This window comes from Brachionichthys hirsutus, chromosome 23 (assembly GCF_040956055.1).
Source record: "Brachionichthys hirsutus isolate HB-005 chromosome 23, CSIRO-AGI_Bhir_v1, whole genome shotgun sequence".
In the NCBI taxonomy this organism is placed as follows: domain Eukaryota; kingdom Metazoa; phylum Chordata; class Actinopteri; order Lophiiformes; family Brachionichthyidae; genus Brachionichthys; species Brachionichthys hirsutus.
This window is the reverse complement of record NC_090919.1, coordinates 7051219-7072922: the sequence shown is the minus strand read 5'-3', so window position 1 is coordinate 7072922 and position 21704 is coordinate 7051219. Positions and strand designations below refer to the sequence as shown.

The following is a 21704-nucleotide window of genomic DNA, read 5'->3' as shown; positions in this document are numbered from 1 at the left end:
ATTCAGATCCTCTAGCTGGCAGATCTTCAGAAGGTGCTTTACAACTCAGCTTCGATATGTTTCCAAGGCTCCAGGTTTCTCTGGTCAGCAGTTTAGGCAGTTTGTGGATCGGGACTTGGTACCCAATCTCGGATTATGGGGGGTGACGACAACCCCCTTGCTTGCCTGTCACCCTGTCCTTTGCATCGTCCTCCCCAACACCAGCCACTCTCATGTCCTCCCTCACTACGTCCATGTCTCTTCTCCTGCGTCGTCCTCTAGTCCTGTTCCCTGGCAGTTCCGTCCTTCTACCTCTACCTATAGTTCCTGTCTTCAGAGTTTCACAGCAAACCTGCATTTGGACATTCCCTGAAGATAGTAAGGACATCTTCATCATACGTGAACAGGAATGAAGATCCCATTCAGACAAGAAGAAAAGTGTGAGAGCACAGATTCCGGCATCAACGGTCCAACATGCAGAGAGAACTCACAACCATGAGATGTTTCAGATGCCATCGTGTTTCTATCATGTTCTCCAGCCTTTCTCAAAGTCGCTGTCAAGCAAAAATAGACCCACAAACAACCCGATACGTCAGTGTGTACACGATACAGTACAAGTATCAGCAGAAGTTGGACATAAAGCAACATGACCGGTGTGAATAAAGCCTTCCGTGATTTTGAATTTGTATGAAATGTAGTGTTTTGCAGCTTTATTTTAGTAAACTTGTTACATATTCACTCGTTTCTCTTATATATTTTATATAACAACGGCTCTATAAATGATGAAAGTATAAATCAAACAGAAAGCGATCATTTGCTAATCTTTTCCATCAACTTCATAAAGGTTTGTAAATATATTCTCAATTATAACACGATGGAAACAGGTTTGGATCGAGGAAGCGGAATGCCTCAACGACACCTGTTTGGAACGTTCCGCAGTTAAGAGCCGGCGCTTTGGGGACGAAAGGAGTCCCCCGGAAGGTCCAGCATTGTCTCATTTCCATTAGAGGACAGCCTCCAGGTCAGCCCGAGCCCTTCGTCCTCAGTAACTGCTTTCATGTCCGGTCAGGATATGCAGGTTGCTCCTCGCTGAGGGGGCGTCTGTTGGCGTGCTCTGAAGGACGATGTCCCTGGAAGAGGGCAAGAGACAATCCAGCCTCATCAACCCTCAAAAATAGAGTTGGCCTGAAGCCTTTTTAGTAAAACACATAAATCCCAGGATTTTGAAATATATTTTGGATTAACAACAAACCAAGCTTTGATTAAATCTAACGATGAAACGATGGCAGGCAACACCCAATCATCGCTAGCTTCAATTCAAAGTGTAATTTTACTGGCCAATGGGAGTTCTGGTTGTGAGGTCAGGAACACTGTCAGCAGAAAGGGACAAAAAGTGGGTCTCAAGCCAAAAACCGCAGTCCCAGTGTGTTATCGTCTCACGTCACTGCTATGCAGACGACACACAGCTGTTCCCATCCAATCCAATGACCTGATCTCAACTCAATGACCTTGTGAAATGTGTAAACAGTAGTGTGAGAGTGACGAATGCCTAAGTGAAACCCAAACAGAGCTTTCTGCAGCATCTCTGCCCAAAACACCGCCACGGTTTAGCCAATCACATCGGAGCTCACGCAGGGACTCATTTTGGACCCGGAAACGTGAAATCCAGACGACTCGGCTTCTCCCATCGAGAAGCTCAAATCAGAACCTTCTTAACAAAAGTCGTCCCTGCAATAATATTTTCAAGACTTAACTTCTACAACTCGACGTATCAGATCCTTTAAAAAAACGAACATAGTTTAATAATGCTGCATATGGGTCTACGAGGAAGCCTCGTGGTATAGACCAATAGGAAACAGGTCAGGATGGGAAAGGGGGGAGACAGGGAAAAGTATGAGGTAATGGGGGGGGGGGGCTGTGCAACGCAGCAATGCTTTCATCTTCATACAACACAGCTGGCTCGACTTTCCCACAAAAAATCATTAGCTTTGCATTCCAGAGAGTTCGGTGACACCTGGGGACACCTGAGGACACCTGGGGACACCTGAGGACACCTGAGGACACCTCCAGATATCACCGAACAATGACGTGTGCCAGGAACAACTTCCTGTTGGCTGCACACGGAAGACGCTAACGGAACCGTGGAAGCTACGTGACAACGGTGCCACGCCTTCCTGCTCTCACTTCCAGTATTTGGGTGTAAAGCACAGTGAAAACCCATTTGTGTATTTATATTATACTCCACTCAATACTCGTGCCACTGTTCCACTAGTGAATGGCAGATACCTGTTTGTCCCCAAAACTTTGAATACTCGACTCTTGTCTGTGATTTCTTGCGTTACCTGCAGGACAAGTAGAAACGCCCCCTTTTTATACGCCCTTAATTTAGCGGAATCACAAACACACGAGCTCAAACGTTCTCGTTCTTTACCTCATCGGAATAAAAACTCCGTCCCGTCAGCCCGTGCTTCCAGAAAGCCAGGACGCTGTCCTGCAAGCAGACTGAGAATACGACATGTCAGCCAGCGGTCAACGGGAGCGTCCCGCCACGCCCCCGCCACGCCCCGCCACGCCCGCTGAGACGTCGGTGTGTCTACCTAGCGTTTCAATGGGGAAGTCAAAGACCATTTCAGGAGGCAGCGCGTTGGACAGGCGTCCCTGCAGGTCCACAATCTTAACGGTGTCTGAGACAAAGTTCGTTAGAAACCAAACAGCGGAGAATGTCTGAGGAGGTTTGGGCGTGTCTTACTGTGGACGGCAGTGAGGATGGTGTCTCGGTCCAGCTGGGTGACCTGCGTGGCCGTGCGTCCTCTCTCTCTGTAAACGCAGCAGCCCGTCCCACCTGGTGCAGGCGCAGCGGCGCCGCTCAGCTCGACGACGTCGACTTGCAGCCGTCGGCCGTTTGGGGCTCCGCCCTCTCTCACGCCGACACACAGCTGGGGGACCTCGTCCGTCGCCAACACCAACAGCTGGAATACGGGCAGAGCGTCCGGCAGCCCGACGGCGATGTGCTGAAAGTCCAACAAGCGGGACGGAACAGCGCCACGTCTCACTCAGTACGACCTTCAGGCTTCGTCAAGGTCACGAAAGGCTGGAACGAACCTGGAGACGCATGAACCTCTGCAGCGGCTTGTCCCACAGCAGCAGGGCGAGGCCAGCGGGGACCGCCCCGCAGAGGAACGTGCTGCCGGTGTGGGGGTCGGTGGCTGAGCAAGAGAAGGAGGATGCAGCTCAAACAAACCCGGCGTGGGGGGGGGGGGGGGGGGGGGCATTCAGCTCACCCACGCTGCATCTTCTGCAGCCTTTAGTGCCGACCATCTTCACAGAGAGGCCAAATGTTCTGCGGGTTGAGAGAGAACGGCAGGTCATGTCCGAGTGAAGACGGCGTCTCTCCACGCGGCCGCTAGTGGACATGGACATTCCTGTAAGACATGCTCGGGACTCTGAGTCTCACTGAGTGTCTTTTTTAAAGGACGGGGAGTGGAGCGGTAGTCTCTTCCGTAATATAAGATCTTGTGTGGCAGACGTAATGACAAGAGGACACAAATAGACAGTGGGGACAAAGAGACAAGGAGACAAGGAGACAAAGAGACAAGGAGGCCTCTGCAAGACATGGGAGAACGGTGGGAGAGGACGTGTCCTCTGCAGACTTCCATGAGGTCCGCAGAGGACACCAGCGGTGCCGTCGGCGGTTCATGCCTCGAACAAGACCGACTCTTAACGCGGTCACAGGGAGAGGCACGCCATCCGTCCCGGTCACCGTGGCAACAGGAGCAACGGTGCCGAACGAACGCGGGGGGGGCGGCTCGAGGGAGCCGGCAGGAACGTTGAGCCTGAGGTCAACAGCGTTTGTGAAAGTCAAAGCCCGAACGGGAACCTGAGCAAAGGTCCGGATGGATGGACACACAGACAGACACGTGGACCAACCCAGAGCAATGTCCCCTTGTCCAGGAGACGAGGAAAAGAGCACAAAGTAAATGATTTAATAGTCCAGATTTATTTAAAGGGTTTTAAAGGTCAGCCTTTGGGAAGAAAATCACATGAAAACAGTCCCTGGACCCCCCGGGAAGACCCTGGACCTCGCAGGCAGACCCTGGACCCCCCAGGCAGACCGTGGACCCCCCCGGGCCGACCCTGGACCCCTGACCCTGGGCCGTTTCACTGTGCAATAGGAAAGGTCGGAATAACAACCTGTAAGATGTCGCACCAGATGCGAGTGTTGCCGTGGGATACGTAATGGTCCTACCTGGGCCGGATCCTCTCAGAGAAGCGGCTGGTGCTGAGGGACAGACCGCTGGGTCTGTCCTGCAGACGTCCTCTCTGCTCGAACAGAGCTGTCAAATCGTGGGAGTAAAGCTGCGGAGACGTCCCTAGCAGAAAGGACACTGTCTCAGAGCCGGGTCCCTCCCAAAGTCCGTGCAGGACGAGGCGCGTTACCTGATACTGACATCAGCACATCGTTCATGACGTGCAGCCACGTGCACCGCCGAGGCAGCAGCTGTGAGGAGCAGAGACCGTTAGACACACCTGGGTCATCCTGAAACCTGGACGGAGGACCGGATTACCCTGAAACCTGGACGGGGGACCGGATTACCCTGAAACCTGGACGGGGGACCGGATTACCCTGAAACCTGGACGGAGGGCCGGATTACCCTGAAACCTGGACGGAGGACCGGATTACCCTGAAACCTGGACGGGGGACCGGATTACCCTGAAACCTGGACGGGGGACCGGATTACCCTGAAACCTGGACGGGGGACCGGATTACCCTGAAACCTGGACGGGGGACCGGATTACCCTGAAACCTGGACGGGGGACCGGATTACCCTGAAACCTGGACGGAGGGCCGGATTACCCTGAAACCTGGACGGAGGACCGGATTACCCTGAAACCTGGACGGGGGACCGGATTACCCTGAAACCTGGACGGGGGACCGGATTACCCTGAAACCTGGACGGAGGACGGGACTTTTTCATCTTCTCTTTCACATTACAAGTTTCTTTAAATTTGATGAAACACTGGAAGACTGGGGACATGTCCCAAAATGAATGTTGGACTAGATCCAGTTCAAGAGGAGCATGTATGACTTTTTTAAACATGCAAACAGAAGCTGCAGGACAGCGTCCCTCCGTCTGTCTCAAACAGATGCTGCAGGACAGCGTCCCTCATTTCTGTCTCAAACAGATGCTGCAGGACAGCGTCCCTCATTTCTGTCTCAAACAGAAGCTGCAGGACAGCGTCCCTCTTCTATGTCTCAAACAGAAGCTGCAGGACAGCGTCCCTCCGTCTGTCTCAAACAGATGCTGCAGGACAGCGTCCCTCATTTCTGTCTCAAACAGATGCTGCAGGACAGCGTCCCTCATTTCTGTCTCAAACAGAAGCTGCAGGACAGCGTCCCTCATTCCTGTCTCAAACAGATGCTGCAGGACAGCGTCCCTCATTTCTGTCTCAAACAGATGCTGCAGGACAGCGTCCCTCATGTCTGTCTCAAACAGACGCTGCAGGACAGCGTCCCTCTTTTCTGTCTCAAACAGATGCTAAAGGACAGCGTCCCTCATTTCTGTCTCAAACAGACGCTGCAGGACAGCGTCCCTCATTTCTGTCTCAAACAGACGCTGCAGGACAGCGTCCCTCATTTCTGTCTCAAACAGACGCTGCAGGACAGCGTCCCTCATTTCTGTCTCAAACAGACGCTGCAGGACAGCGTCCCTCATTTCTGTCTCAAACAGACGCTGCAGGACAGTGTCCCTCATTTCTGTCTCAAACAGATGCTGCAGGACAGCGTCCCTCATTTCTGTCTCAAACAGACGCTGCAGGACAGCGTCCCTCATTTCTGTCTCAAACAGATGCTGCAGGACAGCGTCCCTCATTTCTGTCTCAAACAGATGCTGCAGGACAGCGTCCCTCTTTTCTGTCTCAAACAGATGCTGCAGGACAGCGTCCCTCTTTTCTGTCTCAAACAGACGCTGCAGGACAGCGTCCCTCATTTCTGTCTCAAACAGACGCTGCAGGACAGCGTCCCTCATTTCTGTCTCAAACAGACGCTGCAGGACAGCGTCCCTCATTTCTGTCTCAAACAGACGTTTGCAGGACAGCGTCCCTCATGTCTCACTCCCCAGTCATTTTCTTACCTTCTCTAGTGCATCTTGGTGAAGTTGGTTCAGGTTCAGAGTGTAGATCCCCTCCTCTGCACCCAGAATGAGGTACTGATCTGAGTAGTACAAGCCTTTATTTATAAGGTACTGATCTGAGTAGTACAAGCCTTTATTTATAAGGTACTGATCTGAGTAGTACAAGCCTTTATTTATAAGGTACTGATCTGAGTAGTACAAACCTTTATTTATAAGGTACTGATCTGAGTAGTACAAGCCTTTATTTATAAGGTACTGATCTGAGTAGTACAAGCCTTTATTTATAAGGTACTGATCTGAGTAGTACAAGCCTTTATTTATAAGGTACTGATCTGAGTAGTACAAGCCTTTATTTATAAGGTACTGATCTGAGTAGTACAAGCCTTTACTTAAAGGTGGAACCGTCAGCGGTGACGACGTCACACACACAAGCCTGCTTTCACCTCGTGTCTCGGGTAAAACCCACGTCGCGGCTCCATGGAGTCTAAGAGGACAACCGTTGAAGACTTTGGAGAAGCAGGCTCCCATCTGCAGGACCAAGAACGCATGTGAGTACTACAATGAGTCTAGAAGTAATCTATGAATACGTTCATAAGTTGTACTGACTCCAACTGGCCACAAGCAAGCAGCAACTGTCTAACGTGCACGAATCAAGCCGACATCCGTCTGAAGAAACCCGACATGGATCTTTACATTCCAGACCTCGTCCGTTCTTACACTTCTACATCTTGACTTTGGGGGGGGGGGGGGGGGGGGATCTGAATCAGCTTCTTGGGTCAAAGTGTCGAGGACAGAACCAGAAGTCCAGCCCCGCGTTAAAAGCCGCTGCTAACGCGAAGCTTTGACACACATAATAATAATAATACACATCTCAGCTACGGAGCTCTGAGACTCACTGACAATGAGATCAGAGACATTTTCTACACTTTGCGAGATGCAGCATCGAATATGAGTTCATTCTGTCTTTGCGTTGTAAACGTGTCCACTTGTCCACTTGTCCCTGTTCCTTCTCAGTGAGCAGGAAAGAGACGCTTGTCTTCAACGGGCTCATCGGTGCCTTATACCGCAGGCTACGTGCCGAAGTATCTCACACTTACGTGGACACGAGGGGTCGGCGGGAGACCGTGACGATCAGCCCTCTGGGACATTTCAAGGGCGACGCAGGACAAACGACATCGAGAAGGAAAGAAATGCAGTCAGAACAGCAACGGAGGGATGGACAGTTTGTTCGGGGGCACGGCCCCGAGTCCGGCACGGCGCCGGCTGCTATTGATTTGTGTTTGCTGACGACTCACAGAGTCCTCGGTCCTTTGCCTCAGGAGGGTCCATTCAGCCGACAGCGGGGACTCTCTCCTCGGAGGGGAAGCAGTGGCCGTTTTGCCTCCCCCCACTAGTTCAGCGCCCCCCAAGGGCAGACGCGGCCCCGTGCAGCGCTGCCTGATGTCTCGTGTGGCTGAGCTTCTGGACAGCACTGTCATGGGGAGGACTGCCTCGACCCGACATAAAGACGTGAAGCGTGACGGTGTCGCTCACCCCGCGGTGGCGAGAGCGATGAGCGAAGGTTTACCTGCCGTGAGACCGGCGTCCGAGGCGGCGGCCGTGTCGGCGCCCATCGTGAAGCTCGGCCGAAGCATCGCGTCCTCTTTACTTGACATTGCTGTCCCGAAGGCTGGCAGGGACGCCGTCGATGGAGGGACCGACCCGCTTCCCTGAAAAGCACCAGCAGACATCACACAACCCCAGCGGAGCAGCAGAAGACGAGGCTTCCGGGGGGGTTCTAGAACCATCTAGAACCTTCCGGTGCTGATCCAGATCACCAGTTAGGAGGGGGACGAGCTGCTTGGGGGAGGTCTGTGCTCTCTGAGGGCTGTTCTAGTTTTATTTGAACGTATTTCTGCTTCCATCTTAGTGAAGCTTCTAAACACAGTTTAATTCTGCCGGGTTTTTGCATCGAGTACTTAAATTCCAGTTCTGTGTTTTTGTAATACAAAATGCATTTGTGTCTTTTTGTGGTGAGGGTCAGTGCTCGGGGTTTCCTTTGTCTCACTTCCTGCAGGCATCGTGAAGGCGTGCACGCCAACAACACGAGGAAGGAATCAGCACAAGTAGGCGACGGGTACTCACATCAGCTGATGCCCTCCGAAGAGTTAAACTCCTGAAAGACAAAGTGCAGCAGAACCTAAAGTCACGTCGTCTGATACGAAGCTGGACATGCTGGGATCCTGGAGGCAGCAGCACGAAGGCGTCGCTCGGCAACACCACAGAAGAAGAGACGCACACTGAGTGAAGGTCAGCAGGACAGGGATGAGATGGGAATGAACACAAACCCAGTTTCATTCAGGATGGGGGGGGGGCCTTCTGCAACAAAAGAGCCGGTTTGAATGTGACAGAACCCGGAGCTGGGATTTACACTTCTCGTGTTCCGAGCAGGTTCTAACGGTCCTGGAGTTATAGTGAACACGGACTGGAGTTATAGTGAACGCGGGCTGGAGTTATAGTGAACACGGACTGGAGTTATAGTGAACACGGACTGGAGTTATAGTGAACACGGACTGGAGTTAGAGTGAACACGGACTGGAGTTATAGTGAACACGGACTGGAGTTATAGTGAACACGGACTGGAGTTATAGTGAACACGGACTGGAGTTATAGTGAACACGGACTGGAGTTATAGTGAACACGGACTGGAGTTATAGTGAACACGGACTGGAGTTACAGTGAACACGGACTGGAGTTATAGTGAACACGGCCTGGAGTTATAGTGAACACGGACTGGAGTTATAGTGAACACGGCCTGGAGTTATAGTGAACACGGACTGGAGTTATAGTGAACACGGCCTGGAGTTATAGTGAACACGGACTGGAGTTAGAGTGAACACGGACTGGAGTTATAGTGAACACGGCCTGGAGTTATAGTGAACACGGCCTGGAGTTATAGTGAACACGGCCTGGAGTTATAGTGAACACGGACTGGAGTTATAGTGAACACGGCCTGGAGTTATAGTGAACACGGCCTGGAGTTATAGCAGTGGCGGGCGGTCAGGGCATGCAAGGCCTTCTCTGCTTGCCTAACATAACCAGAAATCAAGAATACATGATCACATCCTCCATGTGTGCAAGACACTGCCTTATTCCGTTTAAAGTGGTACACAGGGCACATCTTAGCAAAGCAAAACTGGTAAAGATGCCCTCAAATCGACCCAACTTGTGAAAGATGTAAATCGGCAGATGCCACTTTGATCCATATGTTTTGGTTCTGTCCCAGGATACAACAATTTTGGGGGGGTGTCTGTGATATATTTTCTTCCGTATTCAGCATCAGGATAACACGTAAACCATTATTATTTTTGTTTGGGGTTGACAATGAAGGCTTGGCACTACTGGCAGGGGGTCAGAAACGAATCGCCTTCTCTACATTGTTGGCACGATGTTTAATTCTTTTGAAGTGGAAGGATGCAGCTCCACCCACTGTGTCACAGTGGATTAAAGATGTATTATTCTATCTCAAACTAGAGAAGATCAGATTTGTTTTGAGGGGTTCTGAAAAAGAATTTTATAAAGTATGGAAGCCTTTTCTAATATTTTTTGACCAACCTTCTACTCAGGTCCAGGAGTGACCGTTTGTTCGATCCAGCATATTTGTGCTGACTCAAGTACAATAGGTCTTATTTTGTATTGATGTGAAATTTAATATGTTGTTTGATTGACAGTGAACAGGGGTGGGTTTGGGTGGGATTTATTTACATTATTTTTTTTATTTTTTTATTTTTTTTTATTTTTTTATTTGTTTTCTTTACTTCTATTTTCATTCTTTGTATTGTCTGTATTTCGGTTTGTTATTCTCTGTGTGAAATTAATAAATATATTAAACACTAAGAATACATGATCATATTTATGATAAAATCAATTTAATTTTATGTATATATATATATATATTCTTCACATTCATGTTATATTATATTACAGTGATGTATTTTTAGGTGAGAGTTTTTATCCAATCAGAATTCAGCTAGCTTGTGTTGCCAGGCGGATTTCATAGTACCAGTGGCAAGTACTATCCGTCCGAGACCTTCAGAATCAGCGCTGCTTGCCGTCTGTGTAGTTGGTGAAACAAGTCCTTCCTGCTTGTCTCACGTCACAACTCAATAACGCGTCCTGTGATTGGCTCTTAGAGTTGATAGACAGTTGCGATAGCCAATCAGATCACGAGTTGGTGAAAGTAAGGCCTTCCTGCCTGTGATTGGATACTCCGTGTGCGAGGGCAGCGCTAGGCATATTGCGTCATCAGCTAATCAGCTGGCACCGGTACGGCGCGACCGACCGAAGATAAAACCACAATTATTCCTGCGCTTTTAACCCACAATGGCCGAAGGAGGGGAAAGTGTGTATTTGGTTGTGGATATTCTTGAAAGGCCATTTTCAAGACGGACCTTTACAGAGAAGCTACTAGCTTCGGCTCGGAAGAGCTAGCTTCAAGCTAGCTCCGGAGCTAGCTAACCTGTCCCAGGTGGGGAAAGGATTGGTACGCCGCTTCCAGGCTTCAAACTTTTGGCTTACAGCTTCTGAGAGTCGCTGCAAATTGTTCTGCTGGGAATGCCCTTTGTTTGCAAGGGATCGATTTAATGTTTGGAGCAACACTGGATTTAGGAACTTTAAGAAAGGAGAATGGATTTTGTTTTCAAACGGGACGGCCGTTTTGGTGAGTACCAACATTTTATTTATTTAACATGATAACGAAATAAAATCACAGATATACCGTAAATGCAATGTGTGTAAATAATGTGGTGCGCCGGTGCAGCTGTGTGATTGTAGTGGAAGTACAACACGTTGTATTGCAGTCTTTCTTATATTAAACTGCAAGTTCGCAATTTAAAGCTTCATGGTGGACTTTAAAACGCTTTGGAAAAATTCCCTTTTATTTATAACTTTGATAGTACCACGTATAGTGGTAAGTTTTAATTGCTGATGCAGTTTATTGATTTTTAAATGCTCCGGAAAAAATATCCTGCGTTGTACACGATTGAGGTGATGCAGCACCCGGTAGTGCGTAAGTGTGTGTTTGTACATTATTTCTAAAGCAGTGGTGTCATAAATGATGGTATTATGAGGGGTATTTATTCAAGTCGGACTAAGTAGGACTTCACTGAAGGCCTAGGTGTAAAATGCACCGCCCGCCACTGAGTTATAGTGAACACGGACTGGAGTTAGTCCCCCTGTGGGGACTGGGGGGGGGGGGGTCATTTATCAGCAGGAACTTACGGTGTTCTGTCTTCATCTCCAGACAGACTCCAGTCTTCGTCAGAAGGGCCTCGCTGAGAGACACAGAAACGGACATCTGGTTACCAGGCAGGAGGAGACACTGTCCCACAAAGAACCAGGCAGGAGGAGACACTGTCCCACAAAGAACCAGGCAGGAGGAGACACTGTCCCACAAAGAACCAGGCAGGAGGAGACACTGTCCCACAAAGAACCAGGCAGGAGGAGACACTGTCCCACGAATCAGAGATATATTTACTTTGTGATATTTCACCGTGTCCCGTCTTGCAGCACTGACCTCCAGGTTGACCTCCAGGTTGCCCCCCATGCTGCTGTCGACCCCATCCAGCAGCTCCATGATGAGGTTACGGGTCAGTAGCTGAGTCACAAACGGATGCTGGAGGGCCAATCAGAGATCAGGGACGGTTAGCTTTAACGGTTAGCTTTAACTGATCCAGGGTCAGGAATAATCACGTGTGTAGAAGAATGACGTGGCTGATGATTATGCAAATGTTTGTCCGTCCATTCATTCATCCATCCATTCATTACAGATAAAAATTATTATTAAACTGCACCGGATCTAAAATTCAAAGATTCTCATTTGTTCAATGAAAGGATTTGTTTTCTATGTAAAGATGTTTTAAACAGTCAGGATAATATAACGGTGCAACATTAGAAACTATTAAAATAAAGTGTATTATAAGCTAAGCGTTTTTAAAATGGTAAATCAGATGCTTTAAGCGAGGGGGGGGGGGGTATGCTATTCAATTGATTGATGATTTTTTAAAGAAATAATTTGATGTATTTTTAAGCGGGTTTCTTGACCTTGACTTCGTGTTGTCATTTTAAACCCGGTTATTTCTATTAAACCAGCGTTTCATTGATTTTAATTATTGTGAGCGTTGATCAAAGGGAAGTTACGACTGCCAGGAAAGTAAAAGACAGGAGGACACGTGGAAGACAAAATAAAAGACGGCTTCACCAGATCCATGCAGGAAGCAATCTGCCCCAGCTGACAGGACCCGAGGGGCAGGCTGCCCAAGGACGCCGGCTGGGACGGTGGGACGGTGGGACAGTGGGACAGTTGGACAGTTGGACAGTGGGACGGTGATTGCATTTTAAACGATGGTTCAGGGAGGTGTACTCTATTCCTGTACTGCAATGTAATAAACTCTATGCTATTATAGCCGGGTCTCTTTTATCTCTCTTATTCTCTAGTTGATATAAATCGAAGGAAACCTCCTGAAATTGGGTGAATTATTGCAAACACGAGGGCAGAGTCGCTGAGCAGCTCGCCCACCTGCAGCAGCGTCTCCGCTGGAGGTCGTTTACGAGGACTTTTAATGAGAGCCGTCTTCACGAAGCTCTGGAATCCTGCAGACCTGGAGAGGAAAGGAAGCAGCCGAGGGCGGAGCCATCGCAGGTCAAAGCGAGCGCAGCCGGCCCGGCGACCTCGTACAGGCGACCTCGTACGGGCTCACACGCACCACTTGGATTTATCCTTGAGCCGTGGAGGTTGGAAGTTCCTCTTGGACATCAGCACCAGCGCTCTGAAATCATGTTTTAATAATCACAGGGTTCCAAATGTCTCTTTGGCGCGTATGCCGACTTCCCAGCGCGGCTGACCTCATCGGGTGAAGGTCAAACATGGGCGGCTGCAGCTCGGCCAGCTCGATGGCGGTGATCCCGACAGCCCAGATGTCACACAGATGGTTGTACCCGCCTTTCTTCTCCACTGCAGCCACCTCTGGAGCCATCCTGGAGGTGGAGACAGAAGAGGAGGCCAGCAAATTAGAGGACCAACTCAATGTGGTGACGTGTCTCTGAGGGGACCGCTTTACTGCTAAAGGCCTGAAAATACATGTGTGTAAACGAGACGGTCCCCGGGGGGGCAGTGAAGTTACTATATCGGTAGAAGGATGCTGAGGATGGAGCTGTCAGAGGACAGGACTAGAGGACGACCCAGGAGAAGAGACATGGACGTAGTGAGGGAGGACATGAGAGTGGCTGGTGTTGGGGAGGACGATGCAAAGGACAGGACTAGAGGACGACCCAGGAGAAGAGACATGGACGTAGTGAGGGAGGACATGAGAGTGGCTGGTGTTGGGGAGGACGATGCAAAGGACAGGGCTAGATGACGACCCAGGAGAAGAGACATGGACGTAGTGAGGGAGGACATGAGAGTGGCTGGTGTTGGGGAGGACGATGCAAAGGACAGGACTAGAGGACGACCCGGGAGAAGAGACATGGACGTAGTGAGGGAGGACATGAGAGTCGCTGGTGTTGGGGAGGACGATGCAAAGGACAGGGTGAAGTGGAGAAGGTTGGGTTGCTGTGGCGACCCCTCAGGGGACAAGTAGGAGGTGCAGTAGTAGATATTAACAGGCGTCTTACCAGTAAGGCGTTCCTATGAACGACTTCCTTTTAGCTACGGAGGAGCTGATCTCTGCTGCCACGCCCAGATCGGCTTGACACAGGGGGGGGGGGGACTTTCAGGTTGACATCCGGTGCAGACGGCCGGTTTAATCCGGTTTAATCCGGTTTAATCCGGTGTGTTTCACCGCTCACCGAGTTTCACGTCTCCTCGCTCTGTCAGAAGGATGTTGGCTCCCTTCACAGCACACAAACGCACAAACCGTTCTTACGTACCGTCCAGACTGTAACGCTACAAATCTGAGAAAGACGTCTTACCTTTATGTCTCTATGTATTTTGCCAGTTTCATGCAAGTGACACAGACCCTGGAAGAGGTGCAGAAAGACACCATCAGATTGTGTTGTGGACCCCCCAACACAATGAACGTGTACATTCTCTAAAGCCTAAATATTAATACGCTTTAAATGAATAACGATCAGACGTGAGGAAACAGACGCACAATCACCGCTTTTACTTTGGCGATCTCGCGAGGCTAACTCGCTAAAACAAGCACCTTCTGTACATCAGCAGCCTGATCAGTTTCACATTTCATAAGCAACAAGAAGCCTTTCAGCCCAGGAGCCTTGCCTGCAGGGTTTCTCTGCACACGAAGGCGATCTGCTTCTCCTTTAACGGGCCCGTTACTGCAAGGAACGGCGAGATCAGCGGCAAGATCAGCGGAGAGATCAGCTGAGGGATCAGCGGCGAGATCAGCGGCGAGATCAGCGGCGAGATCAGCGGCAAGATCAGCGGAAAGATCAGCGGCAAGATCAGCGGAAAGATCAGCGGAAAGATCAGCGGCGAGATCAGCGGAAAGATCAGCGGAAAGATCAGCGGCGAGATCAGCGGCGAGATCAGCGGCAAGATCAGCGGCGAGATCAGCAGCTCGCGGCCTCCAGGGGAAGGAGGACCGTAGAGATCCTGCATGCCAAGACTACAATGAAACGGCCAGTGTGCTGAGATGCTTAGATAAAGGTCAACGGGGGTCAACTTAGCCTTTAGCCTAGCTGAGGACAATCATGGAAGTTAGTGTTAGCAATGTTAGCGCAGCGCTTCAGACTCCGAAGCTTCCATGCACTAATACCATGATACATATCCTGAAGCGAGCCTCCGCCGCAATACTCCATACAGATCCACAGCTGGGCGTTCCTGGGGGGGGGGGGGGCACACTCAACCGTCATCAGTCATTTCTAACGGAGGGCGTAAAGATCGCTCTGGAGCGCTCGGCGAAGAGGAATCCAGCAACAGGAAGTCACACCGCACCGGTGGTAGCTGCCGAAGTAGGCCACGATGTTTCTGTGCTTGCATTCCTTCATCATCGTGATCTCCTGCTGTAGGGAGGTGATGTCATCGCCTGAGCAGGCAAAGAAGGGGGGAAAGAAGACCCATCAATCCCTACAGTTAAAATGTAACGCCGTTAACGAGGCGATTTCCCTCCACTGAAAATTACCCGGGTCCAACTTGACGATCTTGACAGCTGCCAGTTCGGACGTCTGGATGTGACGAGCCTGCGAGAGACAGAAGACAGACGGAAGACAGACGGAAGACATTTGCTGGACGTCGTTGGTGAATCCTTTAAGAGCAGCGGATTCTAATCAATACCCTCCAGGCCGAGAGACGCCTTGTCCACGCACGCTTATCTCATCAGAGCACTTCTCAGCCCGCTGCGCCATGTTCCCAACGATACGAGCTAACAGCTACTTTCTGAATGTATTCTTGGACTCGAACCCCGCCCCCCCCTCAGGGTGAGCTGGTCCTCATACCGAAGCCACGAGAAACTGTTGAGGCGTCTTTCTGAAAGGCAGCTGCATGCATTTCAGTCCATGAGACTCTCTGCTGCCCCCTGCTGGACAAACATGCAACAACATCCTGTCGTAGCGGCTCCAGCGGGTTGTAGCTATGGTGACGGTGAGAAAGCAACGCTTACAGAGCAAAAGACCCAGCTTGAGACGAGAGCTAGTCTACAAGAAGAAGGATGGACGGACGGACGGACAGTCCGGCAGAATTAATCCGTCTGAATCTCTAATACTCATTTTGACTCTTATCAATCAAGAAGCAGGGAACTGACGATGACTTTAAGATTCTTCCTAAGTTCAGGCCACGCCGCTCCCTACATCTGGAGATGCCCCTGTTACTTGGAGTCTGTCATTGGTGTATAAAAATATAAATAAGTAAGGAATGAATCAGTGCAGAACTGTTTGGCGTTCTGAATCCCTCAAACGGCCTCCGTGACGTGGGCGACTGTTTGACAAGGAGAACACGAGATACGCTTTGGTTCTAAAGGACATAAAGGACCTTGTGACGCAGCTCCCTGGAAAGGTATTTAACCGTGGTATTATAGCACAACTAGCAGTCCGGGCTCTCAGCCATCCAGGTCGTGGTGGCGCCACCTGCTGAATAAAACCAGGTGGATCTAAAGGGAACGTTTAAAGGCTGCTGTCCTGGACTGTGGAACGGAGGAACCAGTCAATGACAGGTGGGTTAAGAACCTGTCGGGTTCCGCTAGTTTAGCGGTTAGCATTAAGTTTGATGGAAATTGGTAGCGTAGCATGCTAAGAGATTTACCAATTAGCCTTGGCAAGTTAGCCTTAGCAACTATGTCCACAATGTAATGCAGAGTTGTTGGTTAGCCTTAAGCATTGATTTTGCTTAAAATGACAGGTCTTTACTTCCTTTGAATGAATCCGTTTGTGTTGGGCTGATAAATGTATATTTACCTTGAAGGCAATAAATAATTCTGACTATTGTAAATAAATACGTTTACAAGATGATTGCTTAATCTGATGACATTTGCTGATGTGCGCGTCGCACACACAGCACAGAGCAGGCGATAGGAAGAGCGGTTGTAAACAAACCCTCAAGAGACAGAAATATTTAACAGAGAGGCGGAGATGATAAGACAAAGGAAGGTCAGTCAAAAACCAAGACGAGGAAATATGACGTAGCGTACGTAACGCTACGTACGCTACGTCGTAGCGCTTGGCTTCGCCGTGACTACGGTGGGAGACGAGGAAAGACCTGACTTCCTCATTTTGCTAAAAGAAAATCAGCACAATTGGTTTTTCATTTTGGTTTTGTAGGTTGAAGTGTTTTATATTTTGTGCTCCTGACTTAATGTTGCTGATCAATTTTAATGTATTATTATTTATTGATGTTATATAATTTAATTTATTATTTAATTGTATAAATTGTAGTTTGAGGATTAAAAAAAAGATTTCAGGCAAGTTGATACACTTCAAATATTTTCTGTTGCAGACTAAAATAAATGGTAATAAAGTTATTCTTGTTGTAAGTTGATCTATATTTCTTTCTTTTTCATATTTCTATTTATGTTAATAAGGATACAAGAGTGTGTTTTTTTTGGAGGGGGGGGGGGTCGCAAAATGTTTTTTCCTTCCTGGGGGGGGCGTAAAACAGAAAATAATTGAGAAGCACTGCATTGGGGCAAGTTAGCCTTAGGTTGCCAGGCTAAGTTGTCGATGCTAATTGTTAAATCCACTGAAGTTCACTGGGGAAATAGGAGGAGGAAGTGACCCAGCACAAACCTGATGTATGCCCTCTCTGATTGGTTGTGAGTAACCAATCAGAGCTGCTAAAACAAGCTGGTTCTGTGTTTTAACCCATGTTGGGATTTTTTGCACTGATTGTAACGCATCTGTGGATATTTATGACGAGTTATCAAATTTCCTGTCAAATTAAAATGTTCTGGTTTGTTTGAAAATGAGTTTTGTTCATTTTAAACATGAATTCAGTCGACTAGAACGCTGATTTGCTGTGGTGACCCCTGACAGGTGACCAGCAGAACGAGGAAGAAGACAGAATCCACAGTGAAGCCAAGAGCCTTCTGGGTATTAAAATTAATTCAGACATTTATTAAAAGGTTAAGCACTCCGTGATCGTGTTAGTCAGGTCCAGAGTAATGAGATCGGGCTTTGAAGTCATTACAGCAACGTTTTTGCTTTGATCATCAAAGTGCAGTCTAGTGCTGATCCAAAGGACAAAACGCGTTAAAAGGACAAAAGCCACCAGTGGGTAACAGTTATACCTTTAGCAGATATCTCAAAGGGGTAATTCTTGTTCATGTTGACATTGATTTGAGTAGAATATACAAAATGATTTTATGATCTGGTAAAAACTATTCTTTGCTCAGAGATCGATTCTGGTGAGTTTAAAATCCTCTCTCTTAAAGTGAGATAGAGGACAGACGTCAGGTGGCAGCGACCTGAGTCGGATCCTATTGTAACTTCTCATTTAAGAGGCTTGGAAGTTAATTCATTGATTATTTGTAGAGATCACCAACGAGTCCCGGCGGGAGTTTGAATGTGGACACACACAGTCGAGCGCTGTTACCGATTACCATGGTAACGACACGTTCTCAAGCCAGGACATGTCAAAGCACCCGTTTCTCTGTTCCAAGTAAAACAAATAATATTTAACTGTATAATTAAAGGTACAAAAATCTTTAACGAGAAGGGGGGGCAACTTCACTGAGCCCCCCCATATATGAGTCAATGACTTAAAGTCTTAATTAAGTCTTTGATGTTAGAAGTTTTTTTGAAGTCTTTGATGTTAGTTGTTATAAATGCGTTCACCCTGAGTCTCCATTCACTGAGATGTCACATTCAAACAGCAGAACCAGTAGTGAATGCCAGGCGAACCCAGCCTGCGTGACCTTCAAAGAAATCAAAAGAAAATGCAAGGAGTGGGTCCGTAGGCATCAATGTGGGAAGAAATTGTTACAATTGTGCGAGGAGTTAGAAAAGCAGGAGCAACAGTTTGAGAAGAAGAAGGAAGTGAATGCTTGGGAGAAGCAGATGGCAATTAAGCTTCCAGGGAAGATCATAAGGGCATCTGAGAAAGCTAAATGGAGAAAACAAAAAACGGATGAGAAAAACGCCTTAATCACACACGCCATCCTGCAAGAGAAGGTCCTCCAGTCTGCAATTCTAAAAATGAAGCAGATGCGCGACAAAATTATTGCCAATAAGATTTTTCTTAATACATTTCGGAATTAATTGTCGATGACGTCCAGATATTAGATAAGTCTAGTTAAGTATCAGAAGTCGCAAGTAGTTTATTGCCATTGCCAAGCTCACTCCTCATGAGCTCACTAATGAACCAACCAACCCAAAGGGGGGGGCTTTGGGTTGGTTGGTTCATTAGAGCCAGGAATCGAACTACCATCCCCAACCAACCCAAAGGGGGGGGCTTTGGGTTGGTTGGGGATGGTACGTAGTTCGATTCCTGGCTCCGGCACATGTGTCGTTGTGTCCTTGGGCAAGACACTTCACCCACATTGCCTGTGTGAATGAGTGAGCGAGTGAATGTCGGTGGGGTCAGGAGGACTGATGGCTCAGATTGGCAGCCTTACCAAGTACGGAGTGAATGAATAATGCACATCTGAGTACCCGGAAAAGCGCTATATAAAATAAATGCATTATCTAATAATAATAATAAATAATGCATTTATTTTATATAGCGCTTTTCTGGGTACAAATTAAAGCCAAATTTATTAACTTTGCTTCCATATTCTTTCATTTCCTTTAGCCAATCTTTTTAATTTATCTTTTTCCTCTTGTGAGGTACCTTGTGACTGGAAATGTGCGAGAGTGATACCCCTTCACAAGGGGGGGGGGGGGGGGGGGGGGGGCTGGGAAACTCAATAATTATAGACCTATATCTATTATTAATAGCATTGTTAAAGTCTTTGAAAAAATTATTTTCAATCAGCTTTTGGATTATTTATTTGCTAATATTCTATCCTCTGTTCAATCAGGTTTTAGAGCATTCTTTTCTACGTCCTCTGCTTTGCTGAATTTTACTAATGATATTTTCACAGGCTTTGATAACAGCTGTCTTACGTGCTTTGTTTATTGACCTTACAAAGGCATTTGGTAGGTTGATCATTATCTTTTATTGGATCGTCAACAATGCGTCTCATTAAAAATAATCACTCCAATTTTCAAGCTATATAGATAGGGGTGTGCCCCAGGGCTCCTCTCTTGGTCCTCTATTATTTTCGATCTTTATTAATGATCTCCCCCTTTCCTGTAATATCCAAATTTATGCTGACGACACTGTTATTTATTACACAAAAGATTAAATTATGGACATTCAGCACTCACTTCAGAATGATTTTGATAGGGAAGCCATAAGGCTTCATGCCAATAAACTTCTTCTTAATAAATCTAAATGTCATTCAATGTTATTTCAGAAAAACGTCAATCGTACACCACTTAATCTTATGTTTATAGATAAATCTGCTATAATATCAGTTGAGCAATTTAAATATCTATTATTATCTAAAATTACTATTTTGACAGAGAGCCACGTGTGCATGTTTGTATGGATGTTGTTTGAGAGTGTGCACGTGTTTATGTGTGTTGTTTGTGTGCAAGGAGAGAGCATTTTTATTGTGTGTTTCTTGCATGTCTGCATTTTTTGTTGTTCTGATTGAGGACCCTCTTGAAAACGAGATGGTTTCATCTCGGGGGGGGGGGGGGTGTCTCTCATCCAGGGGGGGCTGGTAAATGCTGATTACACTAATCATGGCCCTCAGTCAGTCTTTCAGTAACATTGCAGTTCAACTTTCTTACTTCTTCAAAGAACACCAATCATCCACATTCGGGGACAGCGATGACATCATCAGCGATGACATCATCAGAGGGACACAACAACACAATGGAGCTTCCTGCTGCCTTCCCTGTTCCGCCCCGGGACATCCTGGGACGACATTCAGAGTCAAGCCTGAAATAAACCTCCATATATTTTGAGTGTGTGTGTGTGTGTGGGGGGGGGGGGGGGGGGATGTCCTTCACCCAGCCTGAATCACAATGGATGGTACTGATAGCACCATGCTAGTCACAAAGCGCTTCACACGCGGGGCCAGCATCCACCCCAGCATTCACCCCATTATTCACCCCAGCATTCACCCCAGCATTCACCCCAGCATTCACCCCAGCATCCACCCCAGCATTCACCCCATTATTCACCCCATTATTCACCCCAGCATTCACCCCAGCATCCACCCCAGCATTCACCCCAGCATCCACCCCATTATTCACCCCATTATTCACCCCAGCATCCACCCCAGCATTCACCCCAGCATTCACCCCAGCATTCACCCCAGCATCCACCCCAGCATTCACCCCAGCATCCACCCCATTATTCACCCCATTATTCACCCCAGCATCCACCCCAGCATCCACCCCAGCATTCACCCCATTATTCACCCCAGCATCCACCCCAGCATCCACCCCAGCATTCACCCCAGCATTCACACAGTGGCGGTAACAGGCACCACACTCACCCACCGGTGGAACAAGGCCACTGTGACATGTGGGCTGCAGGGCCGGGGTTTGAACCCCTGACCCTCTGATTAGCAGACGAGCCCTCCACCACCCGGGTCATGTTCTCCGCTACCTGCTGCTCCATCTGACCTTGATACGCTACGCTACAGAGGCGACCTCCAGAAGATAGACGCCTAAAAATACGTGTTGAAGGAGTCCTCTTCAGTTTTGGAGGAGATGAATCCATGCGGGGAGATAATATATCCAATGCCCCCTTTGCATCCTGCCACTTCCAGTATACCCAGTATACTGTACTGGTATACTGTTACACTGTACTGGTATGCTGGATATACTGGTATACTGGTTCTGGTCTAACTGGGTTAAATATCTGCATCAACACTGCGTGACTAAAGTCAAACAGACTTCCATGAAGTCGGAGTGTCTTTTTTCCGACTCACCTTGAACACATCTCCGTAAGTTCCGCAGCCGATCCGGTAAATTAACTCGTAGTCGTTCAGCGGGTTCAGGAACGACACGCCTATCCGGTCCATGTTCGGGGACAGCCACGCGTGTCCTGTTCACGAGTCCCCGTGGCGAGTGTGAGGGGACATCAGGGGAGCCCACGCTGCCTGTCAG

General features: G+C 48.3%; 1 protein-coding gene across 1 annotated transcript; it reads right to left on the bottom strand.

Moving 5' to 3' along the window:
• Positions 1-723: 723 nt before the first annotated feature.
• map4k2 (mitogen-activated protein kinase kinase kinase kinase 2) lies at positions 724-21619 on the bottom strand. The gene is made up of 26 exons (XM_068756176.1): positions 21527-21619; positions 15230-15287; positions 15043-15133; positions 14864-14928; positions 14368-14423; positions 14058-14105; positions 13935-13977; positions 13761-13833; positions 12993-13124; positions 12854-12916; positions 12667-12748; positions 11665-11763; positions 7678-7819; positions 7406-7581; positions 7208-7249; positions 6554-6638; positions 6111-6190; positions 4417-4477; positions 4226-4349; positions 3261-3319; positions 3082-3185; positions 2729-2990; positions 2577-2663; positions 2411-2481; positions 2266-2321; positions 724-1109 (listed from the first exon to the last, which is right to left on the bottom strand). Exons 1-26 carry the CDS (start codon positions 21617-21619, stop codon positions 1022-1024), a joined length of 2340 nt encoding a protein of 779 aa, XP_068612277.1. The 3' UTR covers positions 724-1021.
• Positions 21620-21704: the final 85 nt, after the last annotated feature.

What these genes read in the sequence shown, in the direction of transcription:
- map4k2 (XM_068756176.1), bottom strand. Translation starts at nt 21,619, where the DNA reads ATGGACCGGATAGGCGTGTCGTTCCTGAACCCGCTGAACGACTACGAG. An exon ending in CAGCGGAGACGCTGCTGCAG is followed by an intron (nt 11,764 to 12,666) that starts GTGGGCGAGCTG and finishes TTGGCCCTCCAG; the next exon opens with CATCCGTTTGTGACTCAGCT. An exon ending in TGTGCTGATGTCAGTATCAG is followed by an intron (nt 4,350 to 4,416) that starts GTAACGCGCCTC and finishes CCTTTCTGCTAG; the next exon opens with GGACGTCTCCGCAGCTTTAC.